At 38.9% G+C, this 14,277-nt stretch overlaps 4 protein-coding genes across 4 annotated transcripts; 2 read left to right on the top strand and 2 right to left on the bottom strand.

Annotated features, from left to right (window-relative positions):
* Nucleotides 1-38: 38 nt before the first annotated feature.
* Nucleotides 39-939, bottom strand: GCK72_010400 (uncharacterized protein; the record flags this gene model as incomplete). The annotated part of the gene is made up of 4 exons (XM_053727840.1): nt 39-158; nt 204-469; nt 549-766; nt 851-939. 4 exons carry the CDS (start codon nt 937-939, stop codon nt 39-41), a joined length of 693 nt encoding a protein of 230 aa, XP_053587417.1.
* Nucleotides 940-1,100: 161 nt separating this feature from the next.
* GCK72_010401 (uncharacterized protein) lies at nt 1,101-2,789 on the bottom strand (the record flags this gene model as incomplete). Its single annotated transcript, XM_003110872.2, has 8 exons — nt 1,101-1,302; nt 1,351-1,416; nt 1,783-2,006; nt 2,068-2,198; nt 2,262-2,410; nt 2,457-2,560; nt 2,606-2,688; nt 2,735-2,789. 8 exons carry the CDS (start codon nt 2,787-2,789, stop codon nt 1,101-1,103), a joined length of 1,014 nt encoding a protein of 337 aa, XP_003110920.1.
* A 924-nt stretch (nt 2,790-3,713) lies between these two features.
* GCK72_010402 (uncharacterized protein) lies at nt 3,714-9,063 on the top strand (the record flags this gene model as incomplete). Its single annotated transcript, XM_053727841.1, has 6 exons — nt 3,714-3,800; nt 3,849-3,947; nt 4,373-4,519; nt 4,589-5,027; nt 8,436-8,726; nt 8,771-9,063. The coding sequence occupies 6 exons, from the start codon at nt 3,714-3,716 to the stop codon at nt 9,061-9,063; spliced, it is 1,356 nt and encodes a 451-aa protein (XP_053587418.1).
* Nucleotides 9,064-11,684: 2,621 nt separating this feature from the next.
* On the top strand, nt 11,685-12,099 carry GCK72_010403 (uncharacterized protein; the record flags this gene model as incomplete). Its single annotated transcript, XM_053727842.1, has 3 exons — nt 11,685-11,758; nt 11,810-11,897; nt 11,944-12,099. The coding sequence occupies 3 exons, from the start codon at nt 11,685-11,687 to the stop codon at nt 12,097-12,099; spliced, it is 318 nt and encodes a 105-aa protein (XP_053587419.1).
* Nucleotides 12,100-14,277: the final 2,178 nt, after the last annotated feature.

A 14,277-nucleotide genomic window follows, 5' to 3' on the forward strand; every position in this document is an offset into this window, starting at 1 on the left:
TCTGAAAACACAAATATTTGCGGAAACGAATGCAAGGCTTACTGAGTGAAGTCCTTTTCAATAATATCTGGGGCGAATACATATTGGATAGCCGCGGGCTTAGGACCAGTAACGGTTTCGACAGGAAGCTCGAGTAGCTCGAGAAGACAGTTGATCATCTGAAAACATACATTCAATAATGCAAAGATAATATATAAACTTACTCGATGTCGCTGGACATCCTTCCATTTAGTAATATCATTTTCAAGAGCATGCCGAACTTTCGCATTTTTGGTCTTTGGTTGACCAGATGTCGCATTAGATTTTGAAACGTAGAGTTGCAACTGAACGGTCAATCTTTGGGCGAGAATAACAAACATGTTAACGGAATGAATTAGATCGATATCCATTTCATGAGGCTCGCGAGTTTTATTCCTTGCAAAACCATCTTCAATATATTCGATAACCGACTCTTTCAAAGAATTGAAGCCTGGAAAACAGAAAAATTGAACCATCTTCAACCGACTCTATTAGAGAAAATAAGCATAGATGTATTGGCCCTCACTCACATGATATAAGATAGTCAACAACTTTGAAGCGGTTGTGCCAGTTATCATACGTCGAAGCTCTTCGAGAAAGGGAGCTGAGATGTAGAAAATATTTAGGGATTCCTCTCCAGTCAGAAACGTCAGAGAAACTCGAAAAGTCCTCAATAGCACGATCGATTTCATCATTCGGTAGGTTCTTATCTGTTTCAGCGATCAGTTCCGCGATCAGTTTGAATCCGCTGAAATTTTCAGAAATGAAGGTTAATTGAATACATAAAATACAGACTGAAACCATGTGTTCTAAACATCAAACTGTTGTTTACCTGCTGGGAAGTGTTCGTTGTGCAGCCATATCATCGTCGCGAGGAGGTGACACGGGGGCAACCGCCGCCCGAACTTGTTTCTTTGGCATGTGAAGATGAAGAGCTGAGAAAGAACTTCAGAAAAAAGAACTACGCGGACGAATAAAACAAGTTTGAAATAACAGAATCGAGGGGGAACAACGACTATAGAATGCAATTTTAATAAATATTATCGAGGGAATGTTTTCGAAAACCTTCATTGATATTATTATTACATATTGAAAGATTCAATTACAAATTTGTCATCAGTGCAATTATCTGGATCGAACTTTGATTCGAACACACGAATTTGATTATTTCTTCCACGAACTGCTGCAGGAAGATATCGACAGTTGTGGAAAATTAAAAACTCTAAAGACATTCGCTCCTTGAACTTGTCGACGATTAGAGCGATACCACCGAAGCGCGCACTTCTAAAAAAGTTTTTGAAAGGAGATGAATCTTTAAAAGGAATAACATACGGCTCCATTTTCTCCCGAATAAATTCTCGAATGATTTCGCTGTACATAATTCCTTCTTCGTCGTCTCTGAAAAACCTCTGGTTGTTTTCTGCCCTCGTAATCTCGTTTAACATCAAAAGTGAGCTCACGCACACGCATACTTGTTGAGAATTTTCACCGGCCCGGTCGGCCCGGGTCTCAGTACAAAAATTTGAAAATTTGATTTTTTTTTTGATTTTTTCGCAAAAAAGTCGAATTTTCGACTATGTTTTTATATATCGATAAAACTCAAGTGTACATAGGATTTTTGACTATTTTTGATGAAAATTTCAAAAAATTTCGAAAACTTTGTGAAAAAATTGTGCTCATTTTTTGACTCCGGGCCGACCGGGCCGGGCCGGGCCGATATTTTGCAAGTATGCGCACACACAATTCACATATTCAGTCACTTACAAAACTCTAGTGGCGATTCCCCGGCAGAAATCAGCCTTGACAAGAGATTCTCCATGACCTGTTGAACAAATCGAAATTGTTCGCTCGCTGAACTGATCAAAAGGTTCTTCGTACTGCCTTCTTTCTGACCACGTGCCACTGCCATACACGCAGCTATGACCAAGCCGGCCTGAATGTTTCAAGACGATTCCACCACTGGATGTACCGGACTCGGCCTCCATTGTCTAAAATAAGTGAGGTTTTAAATATTCTCGGTAACCTGTATATTGAGTTTCTTGGACTCACATTTGTGTTAATTGAAATAGCTCCTACAGTGTCATGAGTGTCATAAGGGTGAAGCATTCGATGCAGATATTTTTCGTAGCTGTCTTTCGCTGCGTTTGAGATGAGTTCTTCTGGATTGCACGTTGGGAAATCTGATGAGTACGTTTTACTAGGAAATCCATGAAGACGGTGTAGTTCTTTGAAAACTCACTCACCATTTTTAACAGCATATTTCTCTGCTCCGCGACCAACAAGTATGAGAGGATGAAGCAGACGTCGTTGTTTCCACCAGTTACTATGAGCAAGATGTCGCGCAACACGTGATGGGTGGAAAACGTTTGACATAGCACCAACAGCGCCGAAGCTGAACAATCTAGTTTTTATAAAAACAATTTATGGTTTTTTGAAACCTCATATTTTTGGATGACATATAAGAGGCTTCACATTCAACTTCTTGATCGATAGTCAAATGTGAACCGAATCCACAGTTGAATTTTTCAATTCTTTCAAAGTCCTGAAAGCAGTGATTTTTAGTGTAAAGTAAAATTGAGCAAAATACCGTCAAAGCTTTTTCGACTGAGCCTGTACCACACACATAACGACAATCTTCCGACAAACTTGGATCATATTTAGCACAAGCACCTGTCAAACAAAACTGAGGATAAAATCAATATTTTCAAACACAAACCTCCATGTACTGCAATCAATTCAGTACAATCGGGTTTGATTTTTGGCCTGCTCATCACTTGCGGTTCGAAATATTCTCGTTTAGAATCGCACCACTGAATCGATGTTTCAATACAATTTTTTCACCGTCCACCAATACAGGAATGTCGAATTTGAATTTCTGTAAAGGCTGAATACTAAAAAATAAATAAGGGAAGACATCAAAACCTAGAAGGTTGGGTAAAACTCTCACTTCAATAACTTCAGGAGGTTGTGCTGCGAGATTTTTCTCGATTACAGTTACGTTTGGATGCTTTTTGACGTAGTTTTTCAGTTGCCTGTGAAAATGGACGCACAATGAGCAGTTTTCGGTGGAAAAAAGCACGAGTTCGACGGGTTTGGACGAGAAAGAGCGCTGCAAAGCACGAGGAAATGTGATCATTTGAATTGGCGTCAAAATCACATGGCAAAACTAGGCCGCGCGTGACCTGAGCACGAGACTCATTCGGCCATTTTCAACTTCGCGCGCTCTCCGCACATCTCGGAGCGTGTATTGGCCGAGTGTGTAGCGTGTGCACCCGTTTGAGAAGCGGCGGCGGGCCGTTTTCCGCGTCCGTAAAATTCGTTTCGAAAGGTTCCGAGAGAAGAACCACTGAGAAATTTCGAAACTGTAAAAAATATCAGGTATTTTATTTCTCTTCACAATTTTTATAGAATAACGAATCACTATCAAGTTTTTTCACGATTTCAAAACAATTTTAAACTTTTCGAACGAGCAACGGTTCCAACTTCTTGTAGGCATGTTATCGCAATTTCTACGGACAACTCTCCGTAATTACTCCACTCCCCCAGTGCTCAAAGTTCTCTCTCTAGATGCTCGGGATACGCTTATTAGTTTGAAAGAAAGCCCATCTGTAGTGTATTCTCGCTTCGCGAAAAATAGTGGGCTCAATATCGAACCTGATTATATCCTGGAAAACTTTCTAAAACATTACAAACGGATGTCCTCTGTATCACCATGTTTTGGATACAACAGCGGTGGAAGTAGGGCTTGGTGGACGGAAGTGGTCGCATCGACCCTCATGGACGTAAGAAGTGACATTCTAACTTTCCTTGCAACAAGTTATGTGTTTCAGTGTTCTCCAAACTCTGATATAAAACAATTAGAACTTATTGCTGATAATTTGTACGACTACTATGCTACAACAGACCCCTGGAAGCTCGTGGAAGATAGAGTAACTACAAAAAAGTAACATAAATATTGAATATGTTTTAGGTCAAGCTGTCGCTCCAACGATTACGCTTGAAGGGAATTGTCCTGGTGGTTACATCCAATTTCGACAGCCGTCTGAAATCTTTGCTCGCGCAATTCAACCTCACAGATCTTTTCTCTATGATAATTCTCTCCGGTGAAATCGGCTTCGAAAAACCCGACAAAAGAATCTACCAACTGATTGTCAATCATTTCGAACTAACTCATTCATCTGAAATTTTGCATATAGGCGATAATTACAAAAATGATTTTCTGGGTGCTAAAAGTTTTGGTTGTAGATCGTTATTGTTTGATCCTCATTGTGTCTCATCCATTCCATCGTTTGATCGTATTTCTCGTTTATCAAATTTGAAGTTGTATTAATCAAGATAAACGTTTTTCTTACAGATAATGGATCTATTCCGAAAACCTAAAAAGCGCAATGTGACGACTCAGCTCGTTCGGAAGAAAGAAAGTTCCAGTGATGAGGAGCCCGAAGACAGTGTGAAAGATTTTGCGAAAAAGCGACGTCGCACAAACCCGATGGTCCAGTCGGTGAGATCTTGGTACTTTTATCTTCCAGCTATTCGAAGAAAATTTTTGATCGTTCGACATGTTTTGCAGACAAAAAAAGACGACACGAGACTCCAAAATGTTTCTGATAACTCTGACGACTCTGACGATGATGATAATCAGAGTATAGCTGTAGCAACTCATTCCTTCGCTGCATCCGGAGAAGCAGGACCGTCGGGCCCTTCCGACCAAGGCGCAACTGCAACCCTTGAAGTGGACACTGACTATTCACGAGATGCTCAAGCTCAATTCGAGCGAGTTCAACAGCAACTTAAAGACGGTGTAGAAAAAGATGGGAAAATTCTCTACAAGGGATCTGCTCTGTATGGTGCGAAAGAAGCCAAAGACACCGCAAAAGGAAATGCTGCTAGTGGATATAATCGAGTAGGACCAGTAAGAGCACCACAGTTTCTCCGTCAAACTGTTCGCTGGGATTTCGCACCCGATATTTGCAAGGATTACAAGGAGACTGGATTCTGTACCTTCGGAGGTACGTTTTTGACCATACTTGTCAAAGCCCGGTCCGGGCCTTGTCAGCGAAATCAAAACCCGGCCCGGGTACTTGGCGCCAAATTTTTTCGAATTTCTTTAAATTTTTTGAATTTTTTTCGCGAAGAAGTCAAACTTTCGACTATCATTCAGAATTAGAAAAATGTTCTTGAAAATCATCAGAAATGTTCACACTTTCGATGAAAAATTAAAAAAGTCAAACAAAAATCTGAAAATTGGTCCATTTTTTGAAACCGGGGCGCGTCTCGGGAGAGACCCCACAAATTCCGTGGAAAAAAAAACTCCTGGGAAACGAACTCCTGGGGAAAAGGCGGGGCCAAGCGCGCTGATTGGCTAATCAGTTGCGCAATCTTGCTAATTATCATTTTGCAGCCAATCAGCGCGCTTGGCCCCGCCTTTTCCCAGGAGTTCGTTTCCAGGAGTTTTTTTCTTCGGAATTTGTGGGGTCTCTCTCGGGATGAGTCCCCACCGATTCCGCGGAAGAAATTTTCGATGGAAAGTGGGCGGAGTTTCAAGTTGCAACTCCACCGCACACTTTTTTCCCGATTTAATTTTTTTCGCAGGCTGCCTAATTTTGTGATATTTTTTTCGGTAGAGAGAGCCGGCTTCTGTGACTCCTTAAAAATCATACCGAAGCATATTATCGAAATAAAAAAGTTCCGACATTTTTTCCCCCTCGGTGTTTGCAGACTCAAGCCAAAATTTGATAATTTTGGCTTTTTTGTTGCGACAATAAAACTTCAAAAAATAAACGGATTCGGGACTTCTAAGTTTCAGGAAAGACTGTGCGGTGATGTTGCAGTTTAAACCCCGCCCACTTTCCATCGAAAATTTCTTCCGCGGAATCGGTGGGGTCTCCTCGAGATGAGACCCCCACGGCGCGGCGGCACAGACCTATGGCCTAGAAAACTCCAACTCGGCCATTTCAATTATTTAATACATTACGTGACTAAGTATCTTCGATTTTCAGGCATTTTGCTATAATTTCTTCGTTTTTTTTGTAAATAATAAAGAATACCTTTATTTAGATGAATTTTTTGCTGTAGAACTTCAAACAATTCATTCCACCGCCGACAAAATCGACATAAGGAAATTAGCTATAGAGGGCTAGTATTTTGATTTGTAGAAGCCCAGATGAAAATCTCGTTAGTAGGAAACATTTCAAAATGATCGATGAATATATAGTGGTGATACCGGAATATAAACCTGCTTTTACTCTTTTCCCTCCTTAAAGAGACGACTAAAACTTTCTTGAAAATGAGTGAAAAAATGACAAATTTTTATGTATCCCAAAAACGAGTAACATCAACTTTCTGAACGTTTAAGGGAAACTGTAACAGGTAATTCTCAATCTTTTAAGAAAAAAAAAATTGAAACCCACCGATCGTATTTTTGAGAAACTTTTGAACATAAGCTACCGTTGGCTTAGAAATTGATATTTTTTCATGTATCTCGAAAACGAGTAACATCATCTTTCTGAACGTTTAACAGAAGTTGAAACAAGTCATTCTCATTCTTTTGAGAAAAAAAATCGGAGGCTACCGATCGTATTTTTGAGAAACTTTTGACAGAAAATCGCAAATTGACTGATAAAATGACATTTTCTTACGTAGCTCAACAACAAGTAACATCATCATTCTGAACTTTTACCAGAAGATGGAGCAAGTCATCCTCATTATTGTAGAAAAAAGAAAGCAAAAGCCACCGATCGTTTTTTTGAGAAATTTTTAATAGAACATCGAATTTGGCTGAAACAATGACATTTTCTAATATATCTCAAAAACGCGAAACACCATCTTTCTAAACGTTTACCAGAAGATGTAAAAAGTCAATATCAATAACGTAGAAAAAAGAAATCAAAAGCCACTTATCGTATTTTTGAGAAACTTTTGATAGAAAATCGCATTTGGCTGATAAAAAAATGATTTTTGGTCGGGATACGCACGGTGATTTTTCCGGAACCACTTGGTTTGATTTCTAGACCATCACAATGGCGGCCGCGAGCAAACCCGCTCAAATGCACCGTTGAAATTTCTAGACCCTCAACTTTGGCTTAAATTTTCTAAAAATTTACTTAAAATTCCCCCCAATTGTCTTTCGGTTCCCCTAAAGAAAATAATGGAGAATTTTTAACAATAAGTCTCATGCTATACTGTCCTCAGTTTCACAGTTTAATCGGCCATTTACTTTACTTGACATTCGATACAGTGTAAAAAATTATTCCATGTTTCAAACGCGCTCTTTCTGCATGCACGAGAGAAAAGAGACGCAGAAAAAACAAGTGCCGCAGTTGCAAAAACCGCGTGCCAAGCTTGCATCCAGACTCCGCCCATTTTATTTTCCACTGCGGCCGAACTTTTTGAGCGCTACCCACTAGCTGGTTCCGGAAAAATCACCGTGGATACGGTACGCAACTCTGCAAACACCAATGACAATACCACGCAAATTTACAGACAATTTCGCTGCGTACACTGAGTACTCAACGTTCAAAAAGTTCGACCGCGAGTCGCGATTGTCAGGCCGTGCCCCACAAATTCCGAGGAAAAAAAACTCCTGGGAAAAAGGCGGGGCCAAGCGCGCTGATGCTAATTAGCAAGATTGCGCAACTGATTAGCCAATCAGCGCGCTTGGCCCCGCCTTTTTCCCAGGAGTTCGTTTCCCAGGAGTTTTTTTTCCTCGGAATTTGTGGGGTCTCCTCGAGATGAGTAGTGAAAATAAACGCGCTCCGCTGAAATCAGCTAAAATTTTAGCGCGAAATTCAAAATAAAATTTTTATTTTAAAATTTTATTCATTTATTTAATAGAATTGATCTTGAAAATATGCGAGGCAGTCGAAAAACTGGCCAAAAATGAGAGAAAACGGACATAAATCGGTTCAGAAGCGCTCGATTAAGCTGCGTATCAAAATGCAGTGCTTAAGGTCGAATTGAAAAAAAATTAAAATTTGAATTTGCCGCCAATGTCTAGTGGAGCGCATACGATTTCACTACTCACCCCTAGACCCTGTGGGGACGGTCATTCAAAAATTTTCCAAGGGGCTCAGCGGGAAAATTTGGAAGGACGCCGGAAGGTTTATGGATGGAAGGGGGTATCGGAGTGTCGTTGCCACATTTTCAAAAATTCAAATCGTTTTTACAACTTCGTCTTTTGATAATCAATGTCAGAAAATAAAGCTTTCATGTTTTCTTGTGTTTTTTCTTGCTTTGCGTCATACAATGTGATAAATAAAGTTGTAAAAACGATTTGAATTTTTGAAAATGTGGCAACGACACTCCGATATCCCCTTCCATCCATAAACCTTCTGGCGTCCTTCCAAACTTTCCAGCTGAGGGGGCCTTGACAAGTATGTTTTTGATGAAACTAAATTTCTTTAAACTTTTTTTTTCAGACTCTTGTAAATTTGTTCATGATCGTTCCGACTACAAACATGGATGGGAAATTGATGAAGAATACGAAGCCGGGAAGTATGGTGTGGAAGATGACACCGATTACGAAATCCGCGACCAAGATGATGCTTTCCCAGAAGACTGTTTCATATGCGGAAAACCGTTTGTTGATCCAATTGTCACCAAATGCAAACACTATTTCTGTACTGATTGTGCGTTGAAAGCGTTTCAAAAGTCATCCAAATGTCCAGTGTGCCATCAAAATACAGAAAAAATTATGAATGCAGCTAAAGGTTTTTTCCCATCATTTAAATTGATGATAAACTTTGCATTTCAGACCTGATAAACTTCCTCAAAAGAAAGAAAAAACAAGACAACGAGAAATTTATAACTCAACAGGATAATGAGGAAGATGATGATACGGTGCGAGAAAATTGTACAGAGGAACATGATCACAACCACCACAACCTCGATCAGGAAGATGGGAACCAATCAGAAGATAATATCAATCTGGATCATTCTGAGAACAATGCTAACGATGAAGAACAAGAAATCGTAATGGAAGATGTCGAAGGTCTTGAAGACGGAGAAAACAATTCTGAAAGTGACAGCGAAGAATCAGACGCTTGAAATTCTTATGTCTTAAGCTTTGCGCTCCTAAATAAACTATTTATTATTTACAACCATCTCTTGTGTTTTTCCTTTCAGAGCACAAGTATATTTTCTCAACTCGTGTCTCTCATTTGAGTAGTCTCTAAAGTGCTCCACAGAATGATGTGCCACCAAAACTTTGAAAATTGAGAAATTCTAAGAATTCATCCTTAACGGTATTTAAGACCTATTATTAATATAGATTAGTAACATAACAAAAAACTTGATATGAAAAACACGATTTGTCATTATTTTCGTTTGACTTTCGAATTTTTCTCATTAAAACTATTTCACGGTGATTTTTTCGGGACCCACTGCCTCCTGCACGAGAAAAGCGCCTCTCTTTTCGCACGCGGTCTGCGTCTCCTACAGGGAGGCACGTCTCTCACTCTCTCACTGGGATTTGAGGGTGTTTGATTGAAAACTGTCAGATTTTGATATTTCCAGAGAAAAATTAGGATTTTAAGAATAGAAATCAAAAGAACAATAACAATAATGTTAGAAAATCCAAAAAAAAAGAGGAAAATAATACTGAACAGTAGATAAAACGACAGCTAATATATGGTCAGTTTTGATCGAAAACGGTCAAAAAGCAGTCAACTTATACAAAAATCTGAAACGGATATCTTATTCAGAATATCTTCAGCGTCATTTTCCACTATCAAACTCTAAATTTGGTTGAAAACTGAATTCAGTATAAACTTTACAAAAATCGGTACAAACTCGCGTAAGGACTGAGATTCTTGAGATGTTTTCGAACTCTTTCAGAAAACTGGATGCATTTCACAAAAATACTGAAACGAACAACTTATAGTACTTGTTGTCAGCTACATTTTAAGCTATAAAATATATGTTTTGCTTCAGAATGAACTGTGGTATGAGGTTTTCAAATGCCATGAGAGAAGAGATGATAGGGTTATTGGAAAAGACTTCGTCGCGACGTCTGGAGAAATTATTATTTTTTGTCAAACCTTCTTTGTTTCTATAGTACACAACCCGGTCTTCATTTTTCTAGTTGACCACTTTTTTGTACGATGCGTTCCTGGAAAGTTATGGCTCATGAAAGCATGTGCTCCCTGAATTCCCTAATCGAAGTTCGGGAAATCGGATGTTTTCATTCATCGCGCTATATCTTTCTAAGAAGACTCCGTACAAAAATGTTGTCAACTACAAAAATGAAGATCGAGATGTGCTCTACTCAAAAAACCAAAGATTGGAAAACAATCATTTCTTCAGACGTCGTGACGAAGTGTCTTACAGTAACCCTACTCCTTTTTATGCCTTTTTCGAAATTTTCAAAAAGTTTTAACTCACTTCGTTCTGAAAGAAAACTTTTGTATCATAGCTCAAAATGTAGCTAATAACAGTCGCTAAAAGTTATCCGTTTCCGATTTTTGAATATGGTCCTCAGTTTTTCACAAAACCTCGAAAACCTCCCAAAATCGCCTTATTTTCACGATTTTCAACTGATTTCTCCAAATTTTATACTGAACTCAGTTTTCAACCAAATTTAATGTTTGATAGTGGAAAATGACGGTGAAGATATTCTGAAAAACGTATCCGTTTCCTTTTTTTGAAAAAAAGGGTCGTTTTCCATTTTCGGTCTATACCGGTCATACTGTAGATGGAGTGATATGAAGAGAGTGAACATATTGTATTTTTTGTGGTTATCATCCATATTACAGCACAAATCAACACAATTTATGATTTTTATAACAAAAAAACAAGAAAAACTTCGGAAAATGTTCTAAATTCATAGAAAATGTGAATTCGATATGGTGTCTCGCCATAATTATTCTAGTCCCAGTGTTGGTGTATGTTTTGTATATCAAATTATAGCTAAAAATCCCCTCATTTCATTTATACCACTTTCAGTCTCCAAATATTATGTTTTTCTAGTCGCCGACAACCTTTTCAATTTCAGCAAAAAAAATTCCAGTGTCTAATGCAAGTGCGCTCTATTTGCACGCGTGAGAGATTGGAGACGGCAGACGTCGCTTTTCTCGTGCATTTAGCGTCGCTTTTCTCGTGCAGGAGGCAGTGGGGACCCACTGCTTCCTGCACGAGAAAAGCGACGATAAATGCACGAGAAAAGCGACGTCTGCCGTCTCCACTCAGCGTTTCGTTTCAACGGAACGGCAACGGAAGAAAGGGTTTAACGAAACGGCAACGAAACGGCAACGAAACGAAAACGGAAATTCGGTTTAACGAAACGAAAACGGAAAAAAATCTCAACGTAACGGCAACGTAACCACCACGAAACCACAACGAATCGGAAATCAATCGATATATCGGCATAGAGTCCCTAAACTTTGCGCGAATGTCAAAACGAAGCTCTGTTGAAATATTATTTTTTTTGTAATGTTTTTCCAGTTTTTTTTTAAATAAAATTTTCCTTAGAGTTTTCAGCGAGAAAAATTAATGCTGCAAATAAAATTAGTTAAACTATTTTACAGGTAGCCGTGCACTAATGGAACAAAATAGCAGAAAAATGTTGTCACAGCCTTTTCTGTCAGAAACCAAATGAAAAAGGTGACGACGTCGAATATCGAGTATTTAACTAATATTCTTTTTCAGGCTAGTCGCTGCTCTCAGTCAGGATGGAAGTTCAGAGGTTAATTTTCAGAACCTCCTTTCCGACATCACCAAGTTCGCTGGGATTGTTTTCGACAAGGTACAGAGAGCACTGTATATGTATTTAAAAATTTGTGTAATTTGTTTTCAGTATTGAGTTACGACGCTTCGACATTGTCACACTCAACATACAGCAATTCGTCAATGAGGAAGTCTACGAGAAGAAAGAAAACGAAAATGTAATTTCAATGTTTCAACATTTCATAGAAAATCATTCGGTTTTAGGTCACACACATGTCGAACAACATGGAAAAGCTGCGCAATTCTGAAAGTCCACAGCTCGTCGAAAGCCAATTTGTTCAAGAGGAGGAAGTCTTCGATGACATTCATCTCGCTAAATACGTGGACATCTTCCGGCATTCAATTAGAAAACGAGAATGATTTCGGTTGTTAATTTTTTGTTTCTCAATAAATTATATTCTCATCTAAATTGTTCTTTAATATTGCATACAGTTATTTATATTTACGGAAGGAAGGAGGGGGGATACCAGCGCGATCAGTGTAAAACGGGCAACCGCGCTCTGTCGCACGCTATTCCCGGGGAAACGGCAACGAAACCCCAACGAAACGGCGTGGCATATCCGTTTCGTTGCGGTTTCGTTGCCGTTCCGTTGAAACGAAACGCTGAGCAATCTCTCACGCGTGCAAATAGAGCGCACTTGCATTAGACACTGAAATTTTTTTTGCTCACCACGGCGCGGCGGCACAGACCTATGGCCTAGAAAACTCCAACTCGGCCATTTCAATTATTTAATACATTACCACTCTAACGTAAATCACGGCCTGGCAATCGCGACTCGCGGTCGAACTTTTTGAACGTTGAGTACTCAGTGTACGCAGCGAAATTTGTCTGTAAATTTGCGTGGTATTGTCATTGGTGTTTGCAGAGTTGCGTACCGTATCCCGACCAAAATTCATTTTTTATCAGCCAAATGCGATTTTCTATCAAAAGTTTCTCAAAAATACGATAAGTGGCTTTTGATTTCTTTTTTCTACGTTATTGATATTGACTTTTTACATCTTCTGGTAAACGTTTAGAAAGATGGTGTTTCGCGTTTTTGAGATATATAAGAAAATGTCATTGTTTCAGCCAAATTCGATGTTCTATTAAAAATTTCTCAAAAAAACGATCGGTGGCTTTTGATTTCTTTTTTCTACAATAATGAGGATGACTTGTTCCATCTTCTGGTAAAAGTTCAGAATGATGATGTTACTTGTTGTTGAGCTACGTAAGAAAATGTCATTTTATCAGTCAATTTGCGATTTTCTGTCAAAAGTTTCTCAAAAATACGATCGGTAGCCTCCGATTTTTTTTTCTCAAAAGAATGAGAATGACTTGTTTCAACTTCTGTTAAACGTTCAGAAAGATGATGTTACTCGTTTTCGAGATACATGAAAAAATATCAATTTCTAAGCCAACGGTAACTTATGTTCAAAAGTTTCTCAAAAATACGATCGGTGGGTTTCAATTTTTTTTTCTTAAAAGATTGAGAATTACCTGTTACAGTTTCCCTTAAACGTTCAGAAAGTTGATGTTACTCGTTTTTGAGATACATAAAAATTTGTCATTTTTTCACTCATTTTCAAGAAAGTTTTAGTCGTCTCTTTAAGGAGGGAAAAGAGTAAAAGCAGGTTTATATTCCGATATCACCACTATATATTCATCGATCATTTTGAAATGTTTCCAACTAACGAGATTTTCATCTGGGCTTCTACAAATCAAAATACTAGCCCTCTATAGCTAATTTCCTTATGTCGATTTTGTCGGCGGTGGAATGAATTGCTTGAAGTTCTACAGCAAAAAATTCATCTAAATAAAGGTATTCTTTATTATTTACAAAAAAAAACGAAGAAATTATAGCAAAATGCCTGAAAATCGAAGATACTTAGTCACGTAATGTATTAAATAATTGAAGTGGCCGAGTTGGAGTTTTCTAGGCCATAGGTCTGTGCCGCCGCGCCGTGAAATCGCCGACACAAAATGACCGTCCGCAAATGCGCTCTATTGAACTCAAAAAATAGGCGCGAGATTTGAATTGTTTGACTATAATTATAGACACGGTGATTTTTTCGCTACATTTCCCGTTGACAAATTTTCGGTGCACTCTCGTTACCAAACAGTTTCATCGTAGAACTGACTCGTTACCAAACTGTTGCATCGTGGAACCGTTTTCAACTGGAGCGCGATTGCTTACTTGGCCCCTTACGGCTTATTGCGCGAATAAAATGTTGCCTTTTCATGAAAAATATGTTCTATTTAGCTTTATTATACTATACAATGAACAAAAACTAAAACTTATTCACGCAAAAAGCCGTAAGGGGCCAAGTAAGCAATCGCGCTCCAGTTGAAAACGGTTCTACGATGCAACAGTTTGGTAACGAGTCAGTTCTACGATGAAACTGTTTGGTAACGAGAGTGCACCAAATTTTCGCCCCGTGGGGCGCAGAAAAATGGGCGGGGCCAAGGAATCAGAGAGATGCAACCCCGCGGCACAGAAAAATGAGGTTAATAAATTGCAGAGGAAGTTTTATGAAAAGTGTTCGTTTGGAATCTAAAAA

The sequence above is a fragment of the Caenorhabditis remanei genome, chromosome III (assembly GCF_010183535.1).
Source record: "Caenorhabditis remanei strain PX506 chromosome III, whole genome shotgun sequence".
In the NCBI taxonomy this organism is placed as follows: Eukaryota; Metazoa; Nematoda; class Chromadorea; order Rhabditida; family Rhabditidae; genus Caenorhabditis; species Caenorhabditis remanei.